The sequence below is a fragment of the Magallana gigas genome, chromosome 9 (assembly GCF_963853765.1).
Source record: "Magallana gigas chromosome 9, xbMagGiga1.1, whole genome shotgun sequence".
In the NCBI taxonomy this organism is placed as follows: domain Eukaryota; kingdom Metazoa; phylum Mollusca; class Bivalvia; order Ostreida; family Ostreidae; genus Magallana; species Magallana gigas.
In genome coordinates, this window is record NC_088861.1 from 34,904,712 (window position 1) to 34,918,763 (window position 14,052).

The following is a 14,052-nucleotide window of genomic DNA, read 5'->3' on the forward strand; positions in this document are numbered from 1 at the left end:
ATACATTGCCTCGTTAAGATTCCAAAGACAATCATTATGATGTCAGACCAGTTAGCATTATCAAATATCGTTAGGCTTATTATAGATCGAAGGGGCTGGTCAGCGCGCCGGACGAACCTAAGTAAATTTGAATGCTTAACTTAACAGGAATGAACTTAAGTAAATAAGCCCAGCTGAAAAGGCAAAAAATGCAATTATAATACACAGAGTGATCAATAAAAAACCTGATAATTGCCAAATAAACAAACGACAACAAGGAAAAATTATAAAGACTGTTTTCTTTTTATAAATTATCGATGGTATTTCATTTAGTATGGAACATTTTTGACTGAATAGGAACTGTTTTACAGTATTGTAGTTATCTTATCGTTGTATGGGGAAATTATTACAAACCCTACTGTGTTTATAAAGTACACGTAGCTCGAATCTCATAGGACCAGGTTTTACTTCAATAGATCAGAGTTTAAGAGACCAAGAAAGAATTTGATTATTTAGAGAAAAAAACTCGGAACCGTTTTGAAATGTCGGCAGATCAATAACTTGTGGAGATCGAAGTTGTAGCTACTTATTGTCACCTGTGAAATTTATGAGATTGGTGTTTCTCAGCAATGCACTCTCTAAAAACTGTTACTTGATTAAATATTTAACTTTGTAATTTGAGCCCTCGAATCTTTGCCCTTATTTAAATATATAATTGTCACAATTGTCTAATCGACTCTGTAAACTGAATAAGCATATCGATGGATTGTATTAATAGATAGAGGACCTCTCTGTATTTGTTTATGATATACATTTTCCTTTTGAATCCTAATGAAGTTTTTTAACATGAAAAGCCTCCACGTAGAGCTAACTATCATTTATGTAATTTTTAATGTTTTTTCCATCACCAATATTTATCAAATGACATTCAATTAGACATATCTAAAACATACCGAATGATAATATATTTGTAAAGTAACACAATATGCATTAAATGCCATTTATATCTTATTTTTTCGAAAGTAGGGCATCTTGACAAGAAGTTTGGGGAAAATTAAACGCCGCACAACCTTCGACTGCAATTAGTTGAGCAAGTGACGCACTGATCATAAATAACATGAAACATCATGTAATAAAAAAAATAACATAAATAAAAATGATAATAACAATAATAATCAGAATCAATAACAATAATAATCAGAATCAATTACATTAAAACAATGAAATAAACATTTAATTTTAAAAATTCATTAAATACTTAAATATTTTTTTGATGTTAACATTGCTATTGATCTTAAGGAAACTTAAAATATCTTTATCCAAAGAAAATAAAGACTGAAGGGAAGTTTGGCCATAACATCAGTGCAAGAGTTACTTTTAAAACATCGATAACTTTTATATATTGCTCAACAGTTTGTATTTTTTTTTTACAATGGGGTCATATCTAGTGGAACATATCAACATTATACAGGGATGAAATTGATAGAAATAAATTGACTCATTTCAAAGAATATTTTTTATTTCTATGTTTTTTTGCGCATAAAAATTATCGTCATGTTAAAACTCATTGATTGTTTTGATCAGATGTAAGATTTATTGACATTGCCCAAAAAATTTAATAAATATCTAACAAAGTTTTATATCTCTGTTTTACAAGAAAGTTGGAGAAAAGCATAGATTAATTGGTTTTTTTTATTCACCAGTGACAATACATTCTAATATCAGGATTTTCTTGTATTCTTCATCACTGTTTAAGGGTCCTTTCAGTTTGTACATGCATTGATTTAGTTTCCATATTCCAGTGGTTTATCATGCACATTTAAAATACTTTTTAGAGACTTAATCCACCTTTCAATGGCTTTTCCTCCATAGATAAATGACCTATTGATGACTTTTGCTCAGGTATGTGTGGCTTATCTTTATTTTAATGACAACCGTACGACTACGTGGCTTAAGACCTCACAAACTCTTTAGTCAAAACAGCGGTTGGTTTCGCCGAAGTACAGTTTCGAACCCATCAAATCACTAAAAGCTGTTTATTATTGAAATGAAAACTATTGATATAAAATTTAGAAGTTTTATTTCAATTTTTATCAACAAATTAAGTCTTCTATGGAAAATAAATTGAAAATTCCTGGAATTAAAAAAAAAACCCTGTGACTGCAGGAAGTATTTGTCTCCGAGAAAAAGGCCCGGATCTTTTTCATTTCATTTCACCACGAATAAGATCATCAAGGTCACTTGGCTTATTATAGAAGTAGGGGTTTTAAATCAATCGATAAACGGAGTAGAACTGGATCCTGTAGATATAAACATTGTCACCTTCTATATAGATATGAATCAAAGAAGAAATGCTCGGTACAAGGAAAGATAAGTTACTGAATCTTTATTTGCTGTCAGTTATTACTTAAAATTAATTAATTAATCAATTAATTAATTAATTAATTAATTAATTAATTAATTAATTAAAAAATGAATTATTTAAATTAATAAAAGTACATTAAGAACTGGAATCAAAGGAGAAGAAAGACGTTATCGGTCGTAACAAGGCTGCTTATACATGTACATTTCACATTCTGCCAGATTCCCTGGTTTTAATTTTTGAATATCTGTTTTAATTTACAAAAAAGGAAAAAAAGAAATGCTTAACACTATATATTGCGATAGAGTTTTGATAGAATGAGTTCACTTTAATTATCTTTTATATCAGTTTTCCTATGCATTTAGGAATACCAAATCTAAATAAACTGTGATCAGAACGAGCCTTGAGTACACTTCAAGAACATTGATAACTTTCTAAACTCGAGAAATTAAGCCCCACCCTCACCTAAAATAGTTCCTAACTTTTAATTCTCAGCATGACAGTTTAGATACAAAAATCATTTTTAAAATCCAACTTTTTTAAAATAAGGATATCTAACAGTGTCAAACTTATGAGTACTAGGAGATATATAGTGTAAAAATTGATTCATGATTTATGATTCAACTGAAATAATGTTTAAGTATATAATTCAAATTTGTGAATTAAGGAAAATTAATGATATTTCGATATTAGTACCTAAAATTTTTTACGTTAACTTGTGGTTGAATAAACGCAATCTATTCAGCAAAACATAACACAATATTCAATAAAGGAACTTATATTTTCTAGAGAAATAGATAATACAAATCTCAAGACTAATTTTTCAAGATATCAATATTACATGCATATCATTTGATTAGTTAAATTTTAATTCTAAAAGTTAAAATTTAATTCCTTTTTTATATTGTTGAAGCAATTAAACTTGACCCTTAGCATGCGCTGATATATACAAAAAGTAGATTTGATGAATGTAATTACAGTTATAACGTTCTGTAACACTTAATGCTTCTTTAAAAAATAATTAATGACAACGTTGTTAGGTGTCAGTTAGGTATTGATGGATAAAAAAAATAGACAGCCACTATTACTTGCAAAATAGAATAAATACAGATGTGTATATTGCATGATAATGTGAATTGGATAAATATTTGTATTTCACTTTGTATTTCACTTTGTAGCTGGGGCCCAAAAAATCTTATTAGAATTTGTAATTATAATTGCACTTGTTTGATCAACTCTGTACATAGTATATTGGCGAATTACATAAATATACAAAGCTTAAGAGAATTCTTACCTTTGATGTCTTCCTTGATAAAGTGCATTTACGAGTAGATTTTGTTTCTAACTTTGTGCAACAGTACATGTATGACGTTTTCCTTTTGATTTTCTAACCACTTTCTTGCACGAAGAGCATAAAGTCTTTTGTTGTAATGTATTCTTAAGTCAAATAGTAATAAATTGGTTTAGTTCTCTTCATTTTACAAATATTCATGCAACAAACATTCCAATTCAACATCGTAAAATAGATCTCTTACAATGTGTGTACCGAATTATTACATTAATTAATGTTTACAAATGTTATAAGTCCATTGAAACTAAGAAAACTAAAGACCCATGGGCCACAATCAACTAAATCACACATCACCTAAACAACATTTAATTTAATATAAGAAGTATTTTATTCAAGCATATAGATACATTGAAATGTATTGAACAGCAGGCATAATGCTTATTTATGTTCTCTCCTGTAGTCAAGGTATAATATGAGAAATAGGCAATAAAAAATGAAAAGAAGGGAGTGTAAGGAGAGTCAGTGTTACCCATCTTGATACATTTTTTTATACAATGTGTACATTTTTACCTAACTTAAATGTTAATTTATCACTTCCAAAAAGTAGATTCTTAACAACAGTTCCTTGCATCATTTTATCGCATTTTTCAAAAATAGTTTCCTCATCATTTTAAAGGTAAACTTTGAAACCCTCTTGGGGCCCCTGTAATAGTCTGTTTGTCACAATTACTACAATTTATAATCTACATTATTTGAGGATGCTTGCATAATAATCTCACAAATTGTAGCATTCTAGAAGCAAATATTAAAAATTTCCTATGAATTTCTAAACTTTCTTGAGGTTATATTTTTATTCCAAGGTTCACTGTTTTATCAATTTTGAATTTTCACTATATTTATATGCAAAATTTGGTGTATATATTTGCATTTCTGGTTCAGTGGTTCTTGAGAGGAAGATTTCTAAAGACACTACCTTTTTTCACTTTTGCAATTTTCTCCCTTTTGAAAAAGGTTCAAGACTTAATTTTGACAGTTTAAAATCTTAAGTAAAAAATTTGAAAAGTTAACAGATAGACGGACGGACAATTGGACAGACGACGGCAATCATAAAAGCTCACTTTAACCTTCGTTTCATGTGATCTTTAAATACATCTCATCGATATATGACTAGAATTATTACATTAATTAAATGATCAAATCATGCAAAAAAGTATAATTGAGGGTGTACTAATTAAAGTATACAAAAGCAATAATATTTTTCTAGAAACAAACAAAATACCATTCACGGTCGCAAACATACAAGTGATTAAAAATAAATGCAATGTACAATGTTACCGTTGTGTTCATACCATTATGACAACAGTAGATTTTTTTGTTTTGCTTCACGAATAATATACTGATATCTATGGCTTTCAGTTTCAAATTTTCAGTTATAATAGCACACCACTTTGATGAGTTTGCCCTGAGTCAAATTCAGTCAATGCAAAAGCATAAGATAGAGTTAAACATATATACAAATTTTTCATTTTAACAGAAAATAAAACCGAATTTATTGCAATTCAATTCTCATTTTGTTGTGAGAATCAATTTTCAAAGTTATTGATCATCAATTTATCTATTCAACGTATATAATGCAGTGCATTTGTTCAACAAAATCATTTGATAACTATAGATGTATTTATTTTTAAATTAAAAAAAAAACCTCTGAAAAAGATACTCAAATACTTTATAAATGACTATTATTAGAATTCTAGGTGTTGATTAAACTGAATGAATATGCAGTGTGCAGACACAAAATCATTTTCGTATTCTCATAGTGCATTTTTTTCAACTTTTTTGCAACTGAAAAATTTCATAAGATAAACTAGTATCAATATACTTTGACATGCAATGTATTTTAATTGTCAACTTTTTGCCATCTGATAATATACCACAACTAAAAATAGAACCTGCAAACTTTTTTCGGTTTAATCAAAAGGTAATATCAGTTTAAAGTATTTATACATTGTGTTAGATCATTATTTTCAGAAAGGAAGGAAAATATTGATAATATTAGATTTTATTCAAATATTTGTAGAAAGTAGGAGGTATTTATCTTGATAAAACCGCTGTTAAAATCAAGTAAAGCGCAATTAACAATTAAACAAATACTTTCACCTTGATATACTGTTTCAATATTCTTATTTAGATATTAGGTGTAACAAATTTCCTTGTATAAAAAGCTTAGAATTTCAACTTATTCTAAGGATAAGGAGGGTGTGTTAAATAATAGGACCTGAAAAAGTGGATATCGTGCAATTTAGAGCTTCATTAATACATAGGGTGCAATATAAAACATAAAAAAAATCATGACTTAAAACAGACGAGTTATAATACTGATTAACAAAGGAACGATAAAGTAAATATTTACAAATAAAGCATTTAAAAAAAAAATTGTTTATAGAATTGAGTATTAAATTTCATTGACTATGTAAACACTTATTGTATTGACTATCGAAATTATATACAGACTTAGTTTCTCCTAATACTCGACGATGTAAAATATAAAATAGAACGTCTATTGTTATGATCAATCGATCGACCCTAGAGTTAAATGTTAATAATGTAAGACTCAATTTCAGTTATAGCAAGAGATCGCATAATGGACTGCAGTCTCACAAACGTCAGAAGAAATCAGAAAAAGCTATACTTTGTGTTTTTCATATTTTGGATTTATCTTCCATCTCATAGTAAGATGTTTGTCCTTTTTATTAATCATGAATATCATTCATCGTTACGTACTGTTTTAATGATTTAAAAAGTCGTCTCTCGTTTATGAAAAGATCCAATAAAGAATTGTTGGGGGTCATTTCAAATGTACATTTGTTGTTATATTAAATTTTAGATTTCGTGATTATTTTTTCTCTCTCATAAATTATGCATATTATCTTAATAATACACTGATACTATAAAACAAAAGACAATTTTGAAAATTTTCTAACAAATAAAAATGTTATAAATCTGTCATTTTTTAAATTTTGAATTTACCCAGACAGTTAATTCAAATTTTACAACATGACAAATACAACCCTTTTTTGGTAATATAGTTCCATGTAGGTATCGTTGAAAAGAATATTGTCTTCCCTATTTTAGAGTCTTGCACATTATAAAGAAAAATTCACTGATAATTAGTGATTTTATGGCTCATACCAAATTAAGTTAAGGTAAATAATGTGAATTCTAGTGATGTCTATAATCCAATCGTTACCATGTTGTTTGCAAATACAGCCGGATTGTTAAATGAATGCTTATACGTGTAGTGACATTTTTACCCAGATAATTCGCAGCACTGTTAAAGCTTACTATGAAAATATCAACGGATTTAAACGTTCATATAACAATGCATCTGTCATATTGTAAATTTGGAATTTACCGGGTGGCAGTAAATACAAAATTTACATGACACCTGGGTGGTAAATTCAAAATTTACAACATGACACATCTATTATCACAAAATATTTATGTAAATTCATTTTATCATAATGTGATATTAAATAAAAAGTAAAGTAAATGCTACTTTGTGTGGAACTTATGTGGTCCTCTGAATTGGCAGTTACGTGATATACGTTGATAATTTTGATAATTCTTCCGAATGGAAGTCATAAACAAATTTCATTATCGCAAGGGCATACCCTTATTTGAATTAGAATTTTGAATGATTAAATTCTACTTTCCTGGTAGATTCTGAAAAGTTTTTCTGCTTTCTATAGAGCTCATCTTTTATTAGAAAAAATATTAAAAATTGAGCTCCGATTGGAATATATTTATATAACCTTCACTTAATATTTTACGTATTTATTAATTCATTTTATAGATTTCATCGAAGCAGCAGTACTTTTCAATCAATTGAAATTCTCCCAATTCATATACAAATGATCGTAATAAGCTGTTAGGAGTATGCCCTTGTAAAAAGCAGATTTAAATAGGCTTCCTAATTTCAAACACATCGATCCTGTACATTAAACACTCTAGAAAAAAAATACAAATGCACTTTAAACAATTATTACATGCTGAATCAAGGGAAGCATAATGGATAGGTATTAATGTGTTCGTACCCAAAACAATCGAAAATTACTTAATTTCTTAGCATTTTTGACGACTCGTTTTGAATGACGTTAAAGCTAGAATTTGTCGGCGCGACCACAAAGTAGACCTTAACAGTGCTGCGTATGCAAGCATGGAAATGGAAGGGGGAGGGGACAACCTTTATCCATGTATAAACCTCGTAAATTGAAGGAACTTTCCCTAAAAGGATGTTACATAGACATGCTTTGTATGATTGAACATAATAATCAATGATTAAAATTCAAAAATAGTAATAATTTATAATTGCCACATAAGATTCATATATCCTGTATACAGAGAAATATTCGCCTCTGTTTTAATTTCACTCCTTTCGCCCTCGTTGTCAGCGGGCAAATTTAAGACAGTGAGAATTCCAATGTTCCAAGCTATTTCTTTAGTACACAAGCGAGTCTTGGCGAATGTAAGAGGCGATTTTTAACGAAATATAACTCCTTCATATCGAATTTCTTTAGAGTTTAAAAAAAATCACCATCATTTAACCAAAAAGTTGAATGAATTTTTTTTCATATAATTTTTTTATTTCACAATCCAGTTATTAAACGTGTCAAAGGAATGAATTTTTATTTTAAGCCTCAATTAGCTAAAATTATAGTCTGGTGAAAGAAAACATGTATATAGTGAATTCGCAATAGATATTATTACGAATTTGTTATACGTATATATTACGAATTACGGATATAACGAAGTAATTCTATTGGTCCCTTGCACTTCGCTATAACCGAGTTTTACTGTATACAGTAAGTGTATCATGTGTAGATTAAGTTTCTTTTTATATAAAAGATAAAAAGAGCAACATTATATATGATATAATTGCATACAAATAAAAGCAATTTGGGTTTGTTCCTTAATTGTTTGCCAATGGGCTTATTTCATCAGATTGTATCTGTAAACGTTAGGCCTATATATACTTACGTGTAAATGCTTATGACCTCAAACGTAGTTCAGGAACAAGCTGTTTTTGGCATTGCAAATGTAATTATTATATCCAATTGTATTCAAGCAATTAGCATTCGCTCTACATGATGCTGAAAACCCCAACTTTACCTAGCAATTTAAAATTCAAAAAAATATTTTGTGACCGACATACTGGTATATATTTCAAAAATACTGATACTTGGCGAATTACACCAACAAGTCTCTCGCAATGATCATCGTGCGCAACTAAAATATGGTTTTTATTGTTATTCACTTATCTTTTTAACCCTAATTATGAAATTATGCTCACTATTCTAGACAATGGGATAAACCCACCGTTCATCAGTCCCTGGCATACATTAACGGTCAATGGAACAAGCCCGGTGTATATCCCCCACCCCCTCGGTGAGATACCGGGGAAGGTGGACGTCCAGGTCAAGGTGGTTGAAACAGGACAGGAGTACATATTCCCCGGAATCGGGTCAGGTCAAAGTGATGACGACATCTTGGCTGAGTACGGAGGCGTAGCTTATCTATATAATGATGTTCATGTTAAAGTTTTTATTCCTATCGAAAAGAGCGACAGTGCTGGAATTGGCCGCATCGTAACAACTGGTAAATATGAGGCGGTATTGTCCAAACATATTTATCTTTTATGCAGTGATCAATCATTGAATATCAAATTTAGCGGAAAAATATATACAAACTGTTCAAAAGTTTATTTAAAAAAATCTAAATAATTATTCTAATTCGTAATCAGCAATAACCAATTTATCCAAATTGAAGTTAAACTAACTTAAAGCAGTTTTAAGTACATAAATAAATAGTTACAAACAACAAATTCTCGAATGGTTTTATGAGATCTGATGTTTTTACACAAGAGAGAAAATAGTATTAGAATCTAAATGTTTTCTGTAGGTCCCGGATCCTACTCTGGTCCATTCCAAGGCACCTTCGTGACCGGAAGTGTCCGGATCAGAGCCTGGCGATCATCAGACTGGCCGACTCCAAATCACGAGACCAAGATCACCATATCCAACAGTACGTCTGACATGTTGATTATTATTAGTGCCAACTCGTTGAGGTTTAATGTAAGCTATTCTATTCTTTTGAAAAATTAATATTGTAATTATCACTGTAATTTTTATTTTCAAATTGCTTTTCATTTGCTAAAACATACTACTCATGTCTTTAGAAACATATTTACCATTAGAATAAGAAAAGTTCTAAGTGAATTAGATTTTACATGTGTATATGAGGCTGAAAATGAACATTTTTCTTCCAATGTTAAGGTGCACCACACCAAACTGTTCCTCACTGTCTGGGGACCTATACTTATCCCGATTTCGTCACCGCACAGGTGAATGTGGGTGGTGGTTACGTGACAGAAGCAACAGGTAACATAGTTACAATAATTATGCCCCCTCTAAAAACCTTGAAATCGTAGACCAGCACATTTTGTTATCCTCTCTATCCTCAATTTTTTTCTCCTTGTTAGTTCATGTATTTTGTCCATACTACTAGTATATTATTACGCCTGGACTGCAACGTGTAAATAGTTACATTTACTCTGCCCCCTCTCGCACCCAAAAAGGTCGAAGACCAGCATATATACCGTGTTGTCTTGTCAGTCCTCAAACTGTTTTTTTCCTCTGAGTTCAGGCATTTATTAATACATGTATATGTATTATGTATAAGTATGTACATGTATGTACATACTTTGTACGTATTTGATTAAATTAAAAAAAAACCTCTGATGTATAACCATACGAGCAACTGGTCAAACATAGCATATGGATACAAATGAAATCAACCATAATTCTACCATCACATTTCAGGTACAGTCATCGGTGATGCTTTCAATACTTTCCACTTGTGCATAAATACTAGCACTAGGTGAGCGGATTGGATGGTGCTAATGTAAATGCATCGAAAAAATGAGTAAAAATCGAGCTTGTCTTGAAGATATGTTCTATAGGTTGTATATATTAATAGTATCATTAGTTACAACTCGCGCTGTGAGCTTTAAAACATATTCTTCCATTATATTGATCCTTCTTGTTTTGTCAGTTTTCCCTATGTCTCAAGGGAATCAAGTCATGGAAGCATGAATCTGCTAAAGCATTTTAACTGTGTGGAGAAAACTAATTACAAATCTTAAAAATACAAAAGAAGTCATTGTAATGTACACCACGTCTCATTAAAAAACGTCGCTGTAATGAGTTGTAAATAATGTTTTATGGCCGTATTTCCTTGTGCCAACACGTTCCATTTGAAAGTCAATGTCATTGTAAAAATTAATCCACAAATAGGTACCTAGATGATGTATTTCAAATGATGACAGTTTTTAAAGGAAATCTATAAATGACACTGGGAATGTGTTGTCGTTATATTAACATGGATAAGCTTAAATCTTTTAAAGATGCGCAGACCGTTTCAAGCATATGTTAAAGCTTAACTTGAAAAGTACGTATTTATTTCAAAGCCTCACACAATACACTTTGGCAGGGAATTTGATTATGTCCCAAAACAAATGTTTTTGCCCGTTTCTGTTATATCTGTGTAGGCATTATTCTTGCAAACTTCCGTTACATTTTCGTCTCCGAATGAAAACAGTTTGAAAGATTACATAAAACCTGAATATCAGAATCATACAACCCTTTGTTTGTATACGCAATGGGATATTTGTAAATGTATTATTCATGCAACTGATATAATAGTTAAGCATTGGATCATTATTTTTAAGAAGATTTAGTCTCATAACTGCAGAAGTGTGTGCATACAGATTTCATAACGCGGGTTACTCAATTTGTATAAGTTTTTATATTTGTTTAATATGGATACACGATGTATGTGACAGTAACAATATTGTTTAGAGACAAAGAGTTTCAAATTTATCATGATGGATCGAATATTCTCAACGAAAGTCCCCAGTTAATCGACTAGTCTCTCGGAGTAAATTTGATATTCCTTCTAAATTGTCATTTAAATTCTTTTTTTTTTTGCTAACGAACAATACATAGGCGCAGAGCTTGAAACTAATTGGCAGTACATAATCTGAGAAGAGCTTTTGTGTAAAGATTCCAAATTCTTACGAATGAGTCATCGTCGCAAATCATGACTGAACTGTACAATATCATCCCATGATCGAGCTTAGTGTTGACAACTAACAGTGTTTAAGTCGATATACAATGTTATAGTATTTCAAAAATAACATCCTTATTTTTATGATATTCAATGTTAAAGAAACATCAAACACATACACTTAATTCTATTTTTTTTTTTACTAAGGGTTGGTAATACAGTGAATGTACCATTGAAAATGACGCAACTTAATCATGAGGAATTATTAGATTTCGTGGTGGCTAAATTTTCGTGGAATTCGTGGGTATCTCTCATCCATGAATTAACATCCTCCATGAATTAATAAACTAAGGGTATAGAGTCATATTTCCTTTTGTAGGTACATGTATTAAAAATTACACAAAATTATGTCCACACGAATATGTAAAATTTAAGCAATCCACGAAATTTGGCTCCCACGAAATTTAATAATTCCACAGTAAATGGCGAAACTCAAAGTAGCGTCACGATGTCATGCACCTGTCGTTCACAATGAAGTTGATGCCTTTTGTCCTGTAAACTATTAGATGATTTCATGGTTTTCATTTTGTTCTAATAACCACTTGAAAGGATTTCTTGGAAATGATGACTGATGATGTAAGTTTTTTTCAGGCGTGGTACCTCTCACCGTGAACGATGGTGGATTAGCAGCATCCTTAACCAACACAGAACACATCTGCGGAGTTGTGTACGCCATCACTCAGACCTCCATTACAATTTGGTCGCCGAATAAAAACAGTAAGATATTGCACCTCACTGTATATATACCAAATGGATTGCGAAAATATTTCATACAGCTTCACTGTAAAACATATAAATGTATCTTTGTTAAAAAAGTGAAATGAAAACTTTCTAACTTTTATCTAGTTTTGAAAAGTGTTAGATATGTGTTATTCGCATGTTAAACAGGGATTAACTACGTCTTAATTCATACATGGGGTATTAATATACCCCTTGAAACAAAGAAAACATTGCAATTTATAAGGTCGGGTAATTGTTGATGTAACAACCGCTAATCTAGAAAACAATGAACTTTTGGTGTTTATCATCCTGCTGAGGGCGAGACACCGATAATACAAACTCGACAACATAGATAAACATATTAATATGATACCTGAAGGGGACACATTATAACGATACAAAAATCACTGTATAATATGAATCAGCTGTAAGTCTGTTAAATAGGTTATTGTGAAGTTATTCAGAAGGTGATTTAAAACAAAAATGAATAATGGACTAAAATATGAGACTTCTTTGTGCAGTTTATCCAAACACATTCCCTTACGGCCAAACAACGTTTGTTTATTTTATCAGGAAAGTTAAGGATACATAGCATACTCCCCCAGGGTCTATGGGATGCAACATGATGATTTGCCAAAAAGGGAGATTGAATCCCGCAATCCATATCATATGATATCCTTAAAAAACTTTGGAATTATTAGTAAACTGGATATTGTTCTGCTCCTATGCAATTCAAATACGATGCAGATTGCAATCTTTCCTTGTTTTTTTTTTTTTATTTCAGACTCCGACAGACATAGTTTAGCCAACTCGGTTTCAATCAAAATTTTAAAACTAAGTGACCTTAAAGACCAGGTGCCCCCAAAAATGTAATGATTTTTGTATAACACTTTTAATCTTATATGTTGCAAGCGGCTTATAGTTTAAATGTGTTAACAAATGAAGAGTCTACTTTAAATTCTACCCTATTCGAAAAATATTTTTAATGATTTTAATTAGACTGATACAAGATGGTTGGCGTGGAGTTATGACCGCAACAGAAAAACCACGTCTAATCTGTCTTGAACCCCTGAATGGTGATTTGGTAGAGTATGTTGATCTTGATCTGCATCCAGAGCATGATGGGCAAATGTTTTGTTAACTCTTAATGAGCCAAAAATAGGTCAATGTGATCTGCTGAAGATGAAAATAAGGCCGATACGCTGACTCAAATGCTGAGTTGCATATAGGGCGTAAAGAAGGATACAATTATGAATCAATCAATGTGAGCATTTTTTCTCATCTTAAATTACCCTAGCCGATCTGCGAAACTTTTCAAAGATTAGGTCGCTGTGAAAATGCTTGGTCGTGTCTTAATGACCAATTATTTTAACTCAATTAGTGCCACTGTTTAGTATGATCTCTTGTATGACACCCAACAAAATGTAACAGCTGTACTCTGTAACTGGAACTGAGCAACAATCTTTAAAGCTGTTTCTTGAGAGAAACGCAAATAATGTGTTTAAGGGCGCAAAAT

The 14,052-nt window shown here is 30.8% G+C and overlaps 1 protein-coding gene across 1 annotated transcript; it reads left to right on the forward strand.

The window, feature by feature from the left end:
- Positions 1 to 6,220: 6,220 nt before the first annotated feature.
- On the forward strand, positions 6,221 to 12,533 carry LOC105318696 (uncharacterized; the record flags this gene model as incomplete). Its single annotated transcript, XM_066072231.1, is given in 5 exon segments — positions 6,221 to 6,361; positions 8,991 to 9,287; positions 9,591 to 9,713; positions 9,965 to 10,069; positions 12,408 to 12,533. Coding segments are annotated over 5 exon segments (739 nt in total), but the record flags the coding sequence as incomplete, so codon positions are not given.
- Positions 12,534 to 14,052: the final 1,519 nt, after the last annotated feature.